The sequence below is a fragment of the Rousettus aegyptiacus genome, unplaced genomic scaffold, assembly GCF_014176215.1.
Source record: "Rousettus aegyptiacus isolate mRouAeg1 unplaced genomic scaffold, mRouAeg1.p scaffold_m13_p_8, whole genome shotgun sequence".
In the NCBI taxonomy this organism is placed as follows: Eukaryota; Metazoa; Chordata; class Mammalia; order Chiroptera; family Pteropodidae; genus Rousettus; species Rousettus aegyptiacus.
In genome coordinates, this window is record NW_023416311.1 from 74,866,320 (window position 1) to 74,881,200 (window position 14,881).

The following is a 14,881-nucleotide window of genomic DNA, read 5'->3' on the forward strand; positions in this document are numbered from 1 at the left end:
TTAAATTTGCAGAACCAATGGATGACATTATGTGAAGACTTACTGCACTCTAAACTGCTCATTCTACACAAGTTTCAGGAATCAAACTTGTAAGTAGGCAGTAGCCATTAAAACAAAACAAAATCAAACACAAACCTGATGGTTTCCAATCACGCTGTCCATAGACTTTCACCCAGAATCCATGGAGGGTAGCATTTGTGAATTCTCTTAAACATCAGTACTTTGCCTTATGGCAACATTCCCACCCTTCTTAAATTACAACTTGTATGCATGCTACTTATTAATCCCTAAAGGACTGAATTATATATAAGCACGGTTACAAGAATACTTCAAATATGCATGGTACTTTATGCTTTTCCAAATACCTTTTTACAGATTATTTAATTTCAACAGCGCCCCAAGGAAGTAAGTACAAGTACTGTTGTTGCCCTATATTATAAATAAGAAAAATGAGATGGCTCAAGGAGGTTGAATAACTTGCCAAAAGTCACATAGCCAGACCCATGAATACACAGATGATTTTTAATCTAGTGCTCTTGTCATAATAGGGTGCCTTCCTGACTGACATAGGACACAACAGTATTTATTTACAACAGTATCTAACTCAAAATATTTATAGTAAAGAAGATGCTTAGTATTTTGACAAAAATAACATATTATTTGAAATCACATAATTTGAAGTTTTTCTGCTTTTCCATCCTTTTCCTTTTTCATTAATAAGATCTTGTTGTGATTTGATGTGTTGCTTTAAAATAATTATCTCTAACAGTCCAAAATTGATGATCTCTTAAGGCACAAACCAACACAGGCATTTCAATAGAGGGAATTAACAAGCATTGCTTTTCTTTTCTACAAAAGTTCAAAAGGCAAGTGATTACTGAGTGCTCAAACCACAATAAAACCATGAAACAGGAACAGACACTAGAGATACCACCTCTTGATTGCTATCTTTAAAATTATCTTCCCTGTAGTGTAAACACAAAAGAATATGAGAGAAACGTCTCCTGAATGAGATGGTACACACATTGAACTAGTGCATCTCCATGTCTGAAAACTGGATGTTCCTGCTGATATACAAATATCACAATGACAAGCTCAACAAGCTCTTCTGGTCATTAACCTGCAAACTATCACAGTGGAGAACTCAAACACTGAGCTGCCGTGTCTTATAACCATCTACTAAATACGTATGGGGAATTTTTCATTCACTATATATTTCTAAGATAAATCTGATATCACCGAACACTGATGCTATTAAGTTCCTTATTTACTACCATCCAGTTTAGATCAGTAAAAAAGGTTTTGAAATGATTATAAAGCTGAAAATATATAGATCCGTGACTATTACTTTTAAGACAAAAGTAGTGATCATTGGTTCCAGATATGATTGATAACCTTAATTATTCTTAAACGTTACAGAACATTGGAAAGAATAAACAAATAAGAGATTTTTCAAAGATAATCTCATGAGATGACCAAGCAAAGAACTGTACTATTACTAATATACTATTCATCTGTATGATACATTTGTGTTTATGAGTGAGGTTAGGCAAACTCTAAGCCTTCAATAATGAAGTATGTATGTATGTATGTATGTATGTATGTATTTACTTATTTACATTGCAGTTACAAGTTAAACAGCTCTAAAATGACATGGTACCAGGGTAATACCTCCCAGTACCGAACGGCTATCTCAAAGGATCAAGAATAACATACAAAATAATGAGAACATAGAGGTGTGGAGTACTGCACTATGAATATATAGCAAGTATATGCTATTAAGGTTATACGAGGACTGTGTCTGAAAACAAGAACACGTATCAAGAGCAATGAAAACCCTTTCTGAAGATCGCTATTATTTTAATAAATGGGGTTAAGACATCAAATTATTTCCTCATGACATCATTAGCTGATAATATCCAAATAAAGGGGAAAATGCTATGACCTAGGAGTTTTTAACTTGAAATTCATTATGGTCTGGGCTTCAAGGGCTCTGTGAGTCCTTTGTAATTCTATGTAAAAATTTGAGTGTATGAGTGTGTGTGCATTTTTCTGGAAGAGGTATCCACGGTTTAAATCAGAATTTTCATAGGGCCCTTAGATCCCCAAAAGTTAGTCTACTGGTATAAAAGTATGCTATTGTTTCTCTATGTATAACTAGATCTTGGATAACTCAAGTAATATCCCAAAAGTCTAAAATTAATAAAATTATTTGACTTTTTTAAATCCATCAAAAATATTTTAGCAAAATGGAAACTAGATTTATCCTAATTAAAGAAAATGTCAGCCATGAAATGGATCCTGATGAAAAATAAGTATTTCAGGAACCCTATTGCTGAGAAAATAGAATTTAAAATCATCTAAGAAAGAAAATTTAGGTTATTCTGAAAGATTTCTTTTTCCTTGGATTAAACAAAGGGTAACAATGGTTATATCAGTATATCAGGACTTATTTATCTAAACAGAGTCATATCCTATTCCCCCGTTTTTTCAAATAAAACACAGAAATGCCAGGATGTAAAGATAAAATACTGAAAGAACTAAGCAGTTTTTTAACAAAGGTGATAGTAGTATTTTAGAAATGAGTAGGCACATTTTTGGTTATTACAATGGTATGGGCTACTCTGGGGGCAAGGAATGCTGGATGTTCAAGACCGAACTGCACATGTGAGGACAACAAAAATTATCCCACATTCTACATGTCATTCACATATCCTGATGGACATTCAGGTAAATGAAAAATTTATAATTAAGTGAGCCTAGAAACTAACTCCATTGCACATATTTTTGCAAAGTACTTTCTACACACTTTTAATTTCCAAGTCACTAATTACTGGATTCAACTGTGTAAGATTAGTTTTTTATTTGGATGTTTCCCAAGAGGAATTCACCATGTTGGAAAATTATGTCATCTTTGGTGCCATGGACTGAATGTTTGTATGTCCCTCCTGAATTCATTTGTTGAAATCTAACCCTCGGTATGATCGCAGGAGATGAGGGTTTTGGGAGGTGATCAGATTGTGAAAGTAGAGCTTTCATGACTCGGATTAGAGCCCTTATAAAAGAGGCCCCATGGAGATCCCTCATCCACTCTACCCGGTGAGGAACACAGTGAGAAGGTGCCATTGCTATACCAGAAAGTAGGTCCTCACCAGACACCAAATCTGTTAGCACCTTTATCTTGGACTTTCAGCCTCCAGAATTGTGAAAAATTTCTGTTGTTATAAACTACCTGGTCTATGGTATTTCATTTTAGCAACATGAATTAATACCATTCTTGGACTTGAACTGACAACACAATCCACTTGTATCAGTCTGGAGTTTTTGCTGTTGGATTCAGGGTTATTCACATATAGTACATATCCATTAATACTTCATTATGTCTTCCTACACAGCCATGCTAAGGCATTACCATTTGAAAACCATAAAAAATGTCTTTCTTTTATGTTTAGTGAAGGCATTATATCAATTTAAAAAATTCTCTATATGGAAAAAGGCTATTAGGGAAAAACCAGCAAAATACAAATAAAGTGTGGAGTTTAGTTAAGAGTACTGTACCAATTTTGGCTTCTTTGTTATGACAAATGGCCTATAGTAATGTACGATAGTAACAGTATGGGAATTCAGGTAAGAGGCACATGGATAATTTTTGTACTATCTTTGCAACTTTTCCATAAACCTAAAAATATTCTAATAAAAGGTTATTTTAAGTTTAACTTTAGAGATGCAAAGAGATTTAAATTTGGAAAACTGTCCCTCCATTTCTGTTAATATCAGGTTTTTAAACTGTTAGGTTGAACTACTAAAGTAGATGTTTACATATGACAGTAACGATTAAATATTAGCAAGTTCATATGGTTTATCCTAGAATAGTTTGGGCCTAGTTAACTGGACTGTGTTACAAAGTTGAGAATAATGTACTTTGCATTTTCAGAAGTAGAGAAAAATCCATTGCAATTCATTGCATACACACACATGTCCCAACCCTGGCAAATTTTCCCCATGGTTACACTATATTATTTATGATTTTAATTTGAGGCTAGTAAAGAAAGGTGTTATAAAATATTTATTATTAAAAAAGAAGTAAAGATTCTGAGATAGTTGAAATCCATTCAACTAAACAAAGCATCGACACGAGGTAGATTACAGTACAGTTTATCTGTGAAGCTTACACCAAATTCCTATGATAACGACAAGAATTCAAAGGAAAAAGCAGGGTATTTGTAACTCTTCCTTAATGACAGTCTTCTTTCTTTTTCCATAGGGTGGTATTTAATGACGCTCTTTCATCAGTGGATTAACCTCCAAGTAAAATATGTTGTGAAAGAGGACATGAGAAAAATTTAGTGTTTTTGCAGAAGGCTTATGAAATTCTTGAACATGTTCAACTTCTGAAAAAAACATGTTAAGAAGAGAAACCTGACCACAGTGGGGCAAAAAATCTGGAAAAGCAATTGGCAGGTTTTCTAAAAAGATCACTCACCTGTGCACATATCTGATGCATGACATGACCAAATTCATGGAAGTAAGTCCTCACCTCATCGTGCCTCAGGAGAGAAGGACGATCTGCTAGTGGCTGTGAGAAGTTTACCACAAGGGCAGCCACAGACATCATGCGGCTCCCATCGGGGAGGAGGCAGCCAGGCTGGAGACCAAAGCAGGCTGCATGGTTGTATTTCCCTTCCCTAAGAACCAGAAGTATAGTTCATGAGACACGAACACCCTTCTCTAGCAACATTGCCCTGGTCTCTCTCAGTTATTAAGTCATATTTGCTACATATTTGATAGAAGATGCTCTGAAACATTTAATCTGCCTTTTAGAAAGTAGGTTGACATTTTGTTAAAATAGAAAACCCGACTATCACTTCACATGATATATCTCCAAGGTTTCTTTTGTTGCTAAACAAAATTACAAATTTTGTATTTGTCATAATTACAAATATATGCCACACCTAGTGTATAGCTTATTTTAACGACCTCCCGATTTTCTTCTTCAAAGATGAAATCACTAAACACTAACTAGTGTTGAAGCAAATCTGAGATTAAAGATACAGTTTGATTCACTGGGTAGTTATTCCTTAAAACAGAATCAATGAAAACCAAATTCCATACAAGAAGGTAGTTCCTTTCATTTAAAAAGGGAAGAATCAGTATTCACAATTCAATGAGCTCCTTCAATAAACTACAAGCCTTTTTGAAACATAATGCTTTTAGCTAGCCTGGGGAAAAGCATAAATTATACCATAGAGTTGTCTATTCGTGGACAATGTGGTACCGGTGATGTTCTCTCCAGAAGCTAAGGACCAGTGGCTTTATCAAGGAGCAGGTTTCCTTGTATTTCTTTGCTAGGAGACTAATAGTACTTCCAGGTTTGAGGTGGATTTTTTAGTTTGATTTGTATATATCTTTCTGTATTACCTTTTTTAGGTCAGTCTTATTACTCTCATGGTTTTTCCTGCTGATGCTATTAAAGTTAAAAAACAAACAAACAAACAAACTAGTCTTCTCCCAGCTATGTATTGCAATGTATAAAGCTGGGACGGGCATTGCTCTCATCCTTACAACAACTACATGCTGAACCATCTGCAAATCACTTTTCTTGAACCTATCAGAAAGCAGAAGTTGAAGGGTGATCGACTAACCTATAGTCTAAGACAGGTACTTCCAAGGACAGAGAGGAAAGAAGGATGCAAGTACTTCTTAAAAATTTTAAAATTTACCTGGGGCACATACCACAGACACCATTAAGGAAAGATTTTAACGAATTTCTAATGGCTAATAGTAGACTAGCAAAAATTGGGAACTACCAGGAGCTGTAGACAAGGAAAATTTTGCATCCATTTGCAGGGTCATCTCCATGGACCTCCTGAGGGTGCATAAAAAACTGGGGCAGAATGAGAGCCCTGAAGAAGCACCAGTTCTGATGCAGGCCTGGGGGAAGGGGGCAGCTGCTGTCCTAAAGGCATAAAGCATTCACTAGATTCTTTTTACTCTCTCTCCTACAGAATAAAAGCCTTAAACTTCTGGTTGAAGGGCAACAAACCCCACTGTCCTTAGGAGCACTGGTGAAGACTTTGCCACTTGGGGAAGGAAACAGAAAAATCCCTCTCTATACCTGAAGGAAGAACATGAGTACACTGTTGGCCCAGACCTACAGCTGAGGGGTGGTGCAGGACTATTGAATAGGCGCCATTCCTAAGATTCAGGGACCAAGAGCTTACCTAAGAGTGATGCTTAATCAGAAGAGCAGAGAATTCCCTCTTCTAAACCAGGTTAGTAAGAGTCTAGTACCAAATAATAGCAGTCAGCAGTCTACTGCTGGGAGAGGAACAAGAGCATGAAAAGAGACCTGCTCTGAAGCACAGCACAAAGGAAAGACCTAAAGCTGAAGGTGCAACAGACACTGAGGAAAACTAAGACAAACCAGCTCCCACCCTGAACACAAGCTATAGGAACCTGAAGCTTCTGGGGTACTGAGGTTAACCATAGCAACAACAAATCTCAAATCCAACTCAATTACTAAATATAGATTGAATCAAACACACATTAAGGGCCTAGTAGAAGTAATTATGTGCCTATTTTTAAGTTTTAAAACTCTTTACCTCAGTCTTTACTGTCCTATATAATGTATCTGGCTTTCAAAAAAATTATGAGGCACACTGTCAAGAGGCAAAAAACAAACAGACGAACAAAAAACCCCCAAGAAAACAGACTCAGGTACGACAAAGATGCCAGAGCTATCACGGAGTATCTAAAATAATTAACATTGTTAAATTTTCAAAATCATATTGGAAGTCCTAGTCAATAAGAAAAGAAAATAATAAAAAGTATACAAATTGGGAAGGGAGACATAAAACTGTCTTTGTTTATAGATGACATGACTGTCTATAGAAAATCCAAAAGAATTAATAACAACCCAAAACTCTTGGAACCAATAAGTGATCATAGAAAGGTTGCAGTATACAAGGTTAATATACAAAAGTCGATCACTTTCCTATATATTAGCAATGAACAAGCAGAATTGAAAATTAAAACACATTATTATTTACATTAGCACCCCCAAGATGAAATACTTAGATTTAAATCTACCATAATATGTACAAGATTTATGTGAGGAAAACTACAAAACTCTGATGACATCAGAGAAGAATGAAATAAATGGAACTATGCAAATAAGTAAATGGATCTACAAAGCTTATTTTTAACAGGGGCAAAGTAACTAATGTAATCTGGGAAGTATTTATACTGTTGTATTTTATACCACTTGGTATATTATGAAAGGCAATAAAAGGATTCTTGATTTGAGAGCAATATGGGTGCTACTGTGTTGGAGAAACAATAGCTGAATTTTCTTTCAAAAATATTTGGAAAATTAAAAATCTAAGAATAGCTTAACATCTAAGACTTCTGACCAATTTTTAAAAAATCAGTGACATTGAGGGATTTTATTTTCTTTAAAAAATAAACTTGATTTATTTAATTTGAAAGGATTCTTTATTCTGAGATTATGCATTTTTACATTTTATTTATAAAATGATGGTGATTTTAAAGAATGTTCTTAGTTGGCAATCTTATATTGGAACCATCAGAATGTTTTTGTTTTTATTTTGAGAATCCCAGTATTTGATGACTAAAAATCGAAATGCGATTAAAAAAAAAAAATTGGTCTTTCCTAAACCTACTCCAAATATTCCTTTTTGAATTAGTTAGACAAAGAAAATAAGTTAATCCACCTCATCTTTATAAAGAAAGTATATAAGGTGACAGGAAGTACATATTATATAGGTCACTGGTCACTACTCTCACAAAAGGTCATCCTCTGGTCTTCATACCAGAGTGATGGTAGCAACAGCCAGATCTCAAAGAAACCAATTACATATTGGCAGAGAGACAGTAGGATGGGACGGCGAGAACTATCTCTGACTTGGGAAGGAGAATATGGGGACCGTTACAGGAAGCTCCTATGTTGAGGGATTTCCCCGGGAAGAATTCTTGGCTTAAAACTGTATGCTGACATTTTTCAGTTAAAAATAGACCCATCCACATTGGACATGGGTTTATTTTTAGCTCATCTCAGAAGTGCAAGTTAAGTCCATAAAGCACTGGGATAAGACACCTCTGCCCCTGGTCTGCATGATAGTTTTCTAGCTTTCTTCCCAGCAGCTACCTGAAGTCACCCAAAGACTAGGTTACAAACTTGTTATTGCTCCTGAACTAGGGGGATACTGTAATTTCCTTTGGCCGATTTAGTAAAATGGATTAGGAAATGTAACAGGTCGGCTTTATTTTAGAAAGCAGCCTAGAGAGAAGGATCCAAATCTTTTCCTGTCTGACAAAACCCTGTGGAATCCATAGCTATTACATGCTAGAGAGACAACAATAATAATAGCTTTAATTCTTACCACTGATTGGGTAACTAGTCTGGGTGATTCGCATATACAGTGTGACACACAAAACAATTCTGTAAAGAAATCATCAGTCTATACTATAGAGGGAAAAACAGAGTTTGAAAGAAGTTATGTCACTCAAAGACTCTAATTCAAGTTTGACCAATTGCAAAGATTTTGCTATTGCTACTATATTGTGCTGCTTCTCAGCCAGACTCAGGGGAGGTCTACAGAGTTAAGAGTATTGGCAGACAGATTATCTGAACAATAAACATTTTGGGGATCAATTTTAAATTAAGTAAATGCAGTGTACAAACAAGATGATGATGATGATGATAGCTGCTAACATTAATTAAGCACTTGCTATATGCTATGCTGGGTAGTCTCTGATTAATGCTTTGCATGTAATTTTACCTTTACAACAACCCTACAAACCAGGTAGGATTAGTGTTCCCATTTTATAAGTCTGTAATATAGGTAAAGAAACTGAGGCACAGAAACGTTAAGAACTTGCCTAGTAAGTGATAACGCCAGCCATTCTGGTGTCAGAGCCCCCTTCTTTAATCCTTTTACTAAGAACCATATATGAGAACTATGGCAGGCAGGAGTGTTAATCTGGGTGGAAACTGAACCCCTGAGGTCCCTTCAAACAATATGATTGTTGGTACCTTGGATAGAGGTCTAAGTAGAACTGTCCCAATACTTCTCCTGTGGCTTTATCCTTCACAGTGTAAAGTGTAACACTTTTATTCCACACATGAGCATCTGTCACTTGCTCAAATGAAAGTCCCAACAACTCCTGGTAGATGTTTAGCAAGCCTTCAGTGACCACTTCGATCGGGAAGTATTCCTTGAGGATCTCTTGGTCTATGGAGTACTTGAGTTCTTCTGTCTGAGTCATATAGTAATGTAGATCCCAGGCATTGATTTTACCATCATATTCAAAACCTCTCTCTTCGCATTCCTTTTTCTTCAAATTCAAAATAAACTCTCGTTCTGCCTCACCCAAGGGTTTTAATTTCTGGCTTAAATCATCTGTGAGGGAAGTGGGAAAAATCAATGATTTATTGCTCTTGGGAGCAAGCATGTTCATACATACCATCTGTGTTTTAGCATGGTGCTTTTTCCTTTGTGGTACTTGATGCAGATAAACTGAGAGAGGGAGAGCAGGGAGGGAGAGGTGAAGGGGAGAAAGGAAAGCAGGCTCCATTATGACAGCACTGCTGTTCTCTTCCAGGTAACTGATTTTATGGCTCCTTGCCCCTTTTTCTTTTAGCACCATCAAAACCAGGCCAGGACTTTCTCACAGCATCAACAAAGCAATGGTGAAACTAAACTCATGAACATGATTATTCTTCAGTGAGGTTAGGCTCCTCAGGAAGGCAGGGAAAATAAATCAAATGTGACCTGTGATCAGTATTACTAAAAAATATACAATGCCTTTGATGGTTATGGGTTTAGTTATCACTCCCAATTCCTATAAAGAAAATTGAATTGGACACGGCAATTCCACTTTTTAGACGGATACCACAATTTATGTACTGTGCTCAGTTTTCGACTATTTTACTGTTTTTGGCTAAATGAATACGTTCTTATTATGTATTTATTCTTCGCAATTTGCTACATACGTAAGATAAACATGTGTTTGGCTCTGTTAAGGGCCATGGCAGTGAGGGAGGCAGCCCCAAGGTGTGTGTGAGGTGAGGCCGACAGCCTGAGGAGGGCTGCAGAGGGAAAGGAGGAAACTCACAGAAGATACAAGGAGATATTCTCATTAGGCTGGTCAGACAATACGTGGGTGGATACAAGCAGTAAGAGGACGACTCAGGTGGTAATATGCCCATTTTAAATTAGAGGGAAAACTACTTTAAAGAAATTAAGGTAATCAAGCAGTTATTAAGGAAAAATTTCAGAAGATGCCATTGCCACTAATGGAAACATTCTTACAAAACCCGGTAACTCTTTGAGTCACCGTCTTGTATAACATACATCGGAATATATGGCAGCTGCCTGTTTACATCTCTGTTGTTTCCATTCGGTGTAAAATTCACAGGGAAAGAACCTTGTCTTATTCCTTGCTATGGTCTTACCATTTAGTTTACTGCTTAATACAGAGTAGTTATTTCATAAATGTCTCATGAATGAATAGATGAATTATAAAATAGCAAATAACTACCACTTACGGAGCATCTGCTACATGTCCTATCTGATGCCAGCACATACAGTAATACAGTGTGGCCATTGAAGACATAGTGGAGTAAATCTTGGGGGGCTGAAGGCTGATTGTGACTCATTATTAATCATTTCCAACTCAATTAAGCTAATAAAAATATACCAAAGTAATACACTACAAACTTTGACTAGTTGTTAAAGGTGAATAAAGTTTGAAAGAGGTCACTGAGGAAAGCCAAGAAAATCATACTTTGGTAAACTCTGATTAGAGAGGATTACAATGAAAATCACTATCTTTACCATGGCCCTGCTATTCAACCATTTTCACTAAGATGAGAGAGAAAAACGAAGTAACTATTGGAATAGTGACACCCAGATTGAGATGGGGATGGGGGAGTGAATCAGTGCCAGCGACTAAATGTCATGGATATAAGAATCATGGTTTTAAAAAGATTAGTGAGAAAGTGCTTTTAAATGATGACATAGTTATAATGGTTTTCATGCGTGTTATCTTATATAGTTCTATATGTAGTAAGTGGCTTCTGGAATATCAAATGTTTATTTTTTTGTTTATGTATTTTATTTTCATTTATGTTGTACTTGTCAGCTTATTTCATATGAATTCAGAAGTAGCCATGCTATAACCACCAACCACCTAGTGGCAATGAACAAAGTCAATGTTAAACATAGTACCTAACACATAGCAAGTGATCAATAAATTTCTCTCGAAGGAATGAAAAACACGATGTCCTCAGAGTCATATACGTTTTTAAGGCCCTCTATCAAGTTGGTATCATGTAGTAAAACAGTCATAGAAAAAGAATGGAAATATACAACTGATTAAGCAAAAGAGAACTAACCTAGAAAGGTTGTTACATGGCTTGTACTCTTTGCAGTGTTCATTTCAAGGACAAAGTCAGCATGTGTGCTGTAGCCAAGTAGTTTGGCCACTTTGGCCCGCAGTGGGAGCAGCTGCTGTAGGATTGTTGTGTTTTCCTGGCAATAAACAACAACAAAAATAAATGTTAATTAATTAGATCTAAAGCACCAAAGGAGATTTTCTATGTATTTTTAGGTTGGTAAAATTGTCAAATATGTTTAGACCATTTCAGCTTCTAGAATATTATTTCATTTTAGTGTTATAGACTTTTTTAAAATTCATGATCCAACTGTATTTCTGAAATAACTGACTTTTTAAACCTCGGGAGATAGCTATGGAGTCTTAATAAAATTTTAAGTACTGTAAACTTAGAGTAAAAATGTACTTCTTAAGGACTACAGTGATTCTACATTTAGTCTCATTGACTGGACTCCACCAAATATTGGCACCTAAATTTTTTTTCATCATTGTGGTAACACAAAATTCGCCACTTCACTTTCATGCTCATTAGTATGGCTATTATCAAAAAATAGAAAATACTAAGTTGTGATGAGGATGTGGAGAACTTAGAATCTTTGTGCGTTGCTGATGGAAGTGCAAAATGGTGTAGCTCCTGTGGAAAACAGTACTGAGATTCCTCAAAAAGAAAAAAAAATAAACAAAAAATTACCATATGATCCAGCAAGTCCGCTTCTGGGCATGGATTCCAAAAAGGTAGAAGCAGGGACTCAAACAAATATTTGCACATCCGTGTTCACTGCAGTATTATGTGAATAACAGCTAAGTAGTAGAAGCAACCCAAATGTCCACCGGTGAGTAAATGGATAAAGAAAATGTAGATTTGTATATACAATGGAATATTATTCAGCCTTAAAAGGAAAGAAATTTTTACACATACTAAAACATGGATAAATCTTGAAAACGTTATGCTAAGTAAAATAAGCCAGTCACAAAAGGATAAATATTACATAATTCCATTTACATGAGGTTTCTAGAGTCAAATTCATGGGGACAGAAAGTAGAATGGTGAATGCCAGGGACTAAGGGAGGGGGAATGAGGAGTTAGTGTTTAATGGTAAAGCGTTTCAGTTGGGAAAGAGGAAAAAGTCGAGCAGGATGGTGGTGATGTCTGCATAACAATGTGAATGTACTTAATGCCACTTAAAATGCACTTAAAAATGTTTCAGGGATTCATCTCAAATTATTACAAACACTTTCTGCATTATATTTGTATTAAAAATATGCATATTAATATTGCCTTATTGTCTTTTTAAACAATAAAATGAAAGTAAATAAATGTTGAGGTCAAAGAAAAAGACTCCCAATGATTAAATCAGCAAATTATAGACCTATTTCTAAGGAAGCTCCCACACCAAGGTCAGACTACCTGGGTTCAAAACTTGGCTCCATCATTTACTAGTCCGACTGTTGGCAAGTCCCTTAAGCTTTCTAAGCCTCGGTTTTCTTATCTGTAAGATACGGATAACAAAAGTAGCTAAGTCATAGGGTGATAATGAAGATGCAAATAAAAATGTATGTAAATTGCACAGAAAAGTGCTCGGTACAAGAGCAAGTACTATGTAATTATCTGTTTTAGTTATTATTATTTTAAAATTAGAATGGAAACATGGAGAAGAAAAACATAGTATAATTCTCCAAAGTCTAAAAGTTAACTAGTTTGAGTTTTTCTTTCACCCTTTTCAGTTTCCCTGGACCTTCTCCCCAGACTGCCAATTTTCTCCCAATATCTATTCCCCTATTCTTCCTCCTAGGGGAGTTTTTGCAGCACTCCTGGTCACCTGACTCCCTTTCCCAGACTTCCCTAAGCTAGCTGTATCCACATAATACACAGTGGGCCAGTGGAATGTGAATGAGGTGATGCGTGAAATTTCTGGGTCACTTCTTTATTTTATTTTACTTTTTAAAATTATTTATTTATTTAATTCCCTCTTCCCATCTACCTCCCTCTACTCCCCTCCCCCATCCTCTGGTAACTGCTAGTCTATTGTCCATGTCTGTGAGTCTCTGTTTGTTGTACTGTTCTTTTGTTGCTTTTGGGTTTATATCCCACATGTAAGTGATATCATGTGGTTTTCAACTTTTTCTGTCTCGCTTATTTCACTTAGCATGATCATCTTGAGGTCTATCTATGTTGTCACAAATGGCAGTATTTCATCTCTTCTTATGGCTGAGTAATATTCCACTGTATACATGTACCACAGCTTCTTTATCCAACCATCTATCGTAGGACACTTCTGTTGCTTCCATGTCCTGGCCATTGTGAACAATGCTGCTATGAACATTGGTGTGCAAATACCTTTTCGGATATGAGTTCTCAAGTCTTTAGAGTAAATACTCAGTAGAGGAATTACTGGATCGTATGGTAGATCAATTCTTAGTTTTTTGAGGAACCTCCATACTGTTTTCCATAGTGGCTGTACCAATTTGCAGTCCCACCAGCAGTGTATGAGGGTACCTGTTTCTCCACATCCTCTCCAACATTTGTTACTAGTTGTCCTGTTGCAATAGCTATTCTAACAGGTATGAGATGGTATCTCATTGTGGTTTTGATTTGCATTTCCCTCATAGCTAGGGATGGTGAGCATTTTTTCCTATGTTTGCTGGCCATTTGTATGTCTTCTTGGGACAAGTGTCTGTTCAGGTCCTCTGCCCATTTTCTGTTTGGATTATTTGTCTGGGTCATTTCTTGCAGATGCTTGTCCTGCTAGCTGTGAACTGAAGTTAACAACGATGACCCTGGAAGCCACAAACTACGGATGGCAGAGCCGTCCTCCAGCTCTGGATCACTCACCTCTGTACTGTTAGGGGCAAGAGAAATAAACCTTTTTTAAAAAAATTGTGGTTAAACATAAATAACATAAGATATGCCATTTTAAGCATTTTTAGTGTGCAATTCTGTAGCACTAATTACATTCACACTGTTGTGCAACCATTACCACTATTTGTTTCCAAAACTTTTCTAATACCTCAAACAGAAACCTGGTAACTATTAAGTAATAATTCCCCAGTTTCCTCAGCCCCAGCCAACCATTAATTCTTTCTGAAGAGATATTTTTACCTTATTTGAGTCACTGTACTCTTTGTTTAGCATAGTAACGTTTGTATAGTGGTATAACCTGTACCCTAATACCCACAGAGAATGATAAGCAATCAGGTGCTGCTGTAACAAAAATGGAAAATACATAGAAATGGAAGGTGGATACAGAACACTGCAGGCTGGGAAGCTGGTAATCTTCACTAGATCAGGGATGACACTGGTTAAAACTGTTGCTGTCATAACTTGGAAAGCAGGCCAACTACCTACTGAGTCTTAGCTGTTGGGAAATTCTTTGAGAAAACTAATAATGTTTGTTGGTATTTGTTGCTTTTAGAAAGATTACATGAGAGAGGTGAGCTCAGATGAGGACTGGTAGATTTGCAA

At 36.2% G+C, this 14,881-nt stretch overlaps 1 protein-coding gene across 5 annotated transcripts in view; it reads right to left on the bottom strand.

Annotated features, from left to right (window-relative positions):
* NLN (neurolysin) overlaps positions 1-14,881 on the bottom strand; it is an 81,413-nt gene that overhangs the window by 17,898 nt on the left and 48,634 nt on the right. For 4 of the 5 annotated variants that reach the window (XM_036225718.1, XM_036225717.1, XM_036225721.1 and 1 more), the window contains 3 exons: positions 11,420-11,555; positions 9,056-9,422; positions 4,484-4,685 (listed from right to left, as the gene is read on the bottom strand). In XM_036225718.1, coding sequence (XP_036081611.1) covers positions 4,484-4,685; positions 9,056-9,422; positions 11,420-11,555 — 705 coding nt within the window. The remainder of the gene's footprint in view (positions 1-4,483; positions 4,686-9,055; positions 9,423-11,419; positions 11,556-14,881) is intronic. The other variant, XM_036225719.1, reaches the window with a different exon arrangement.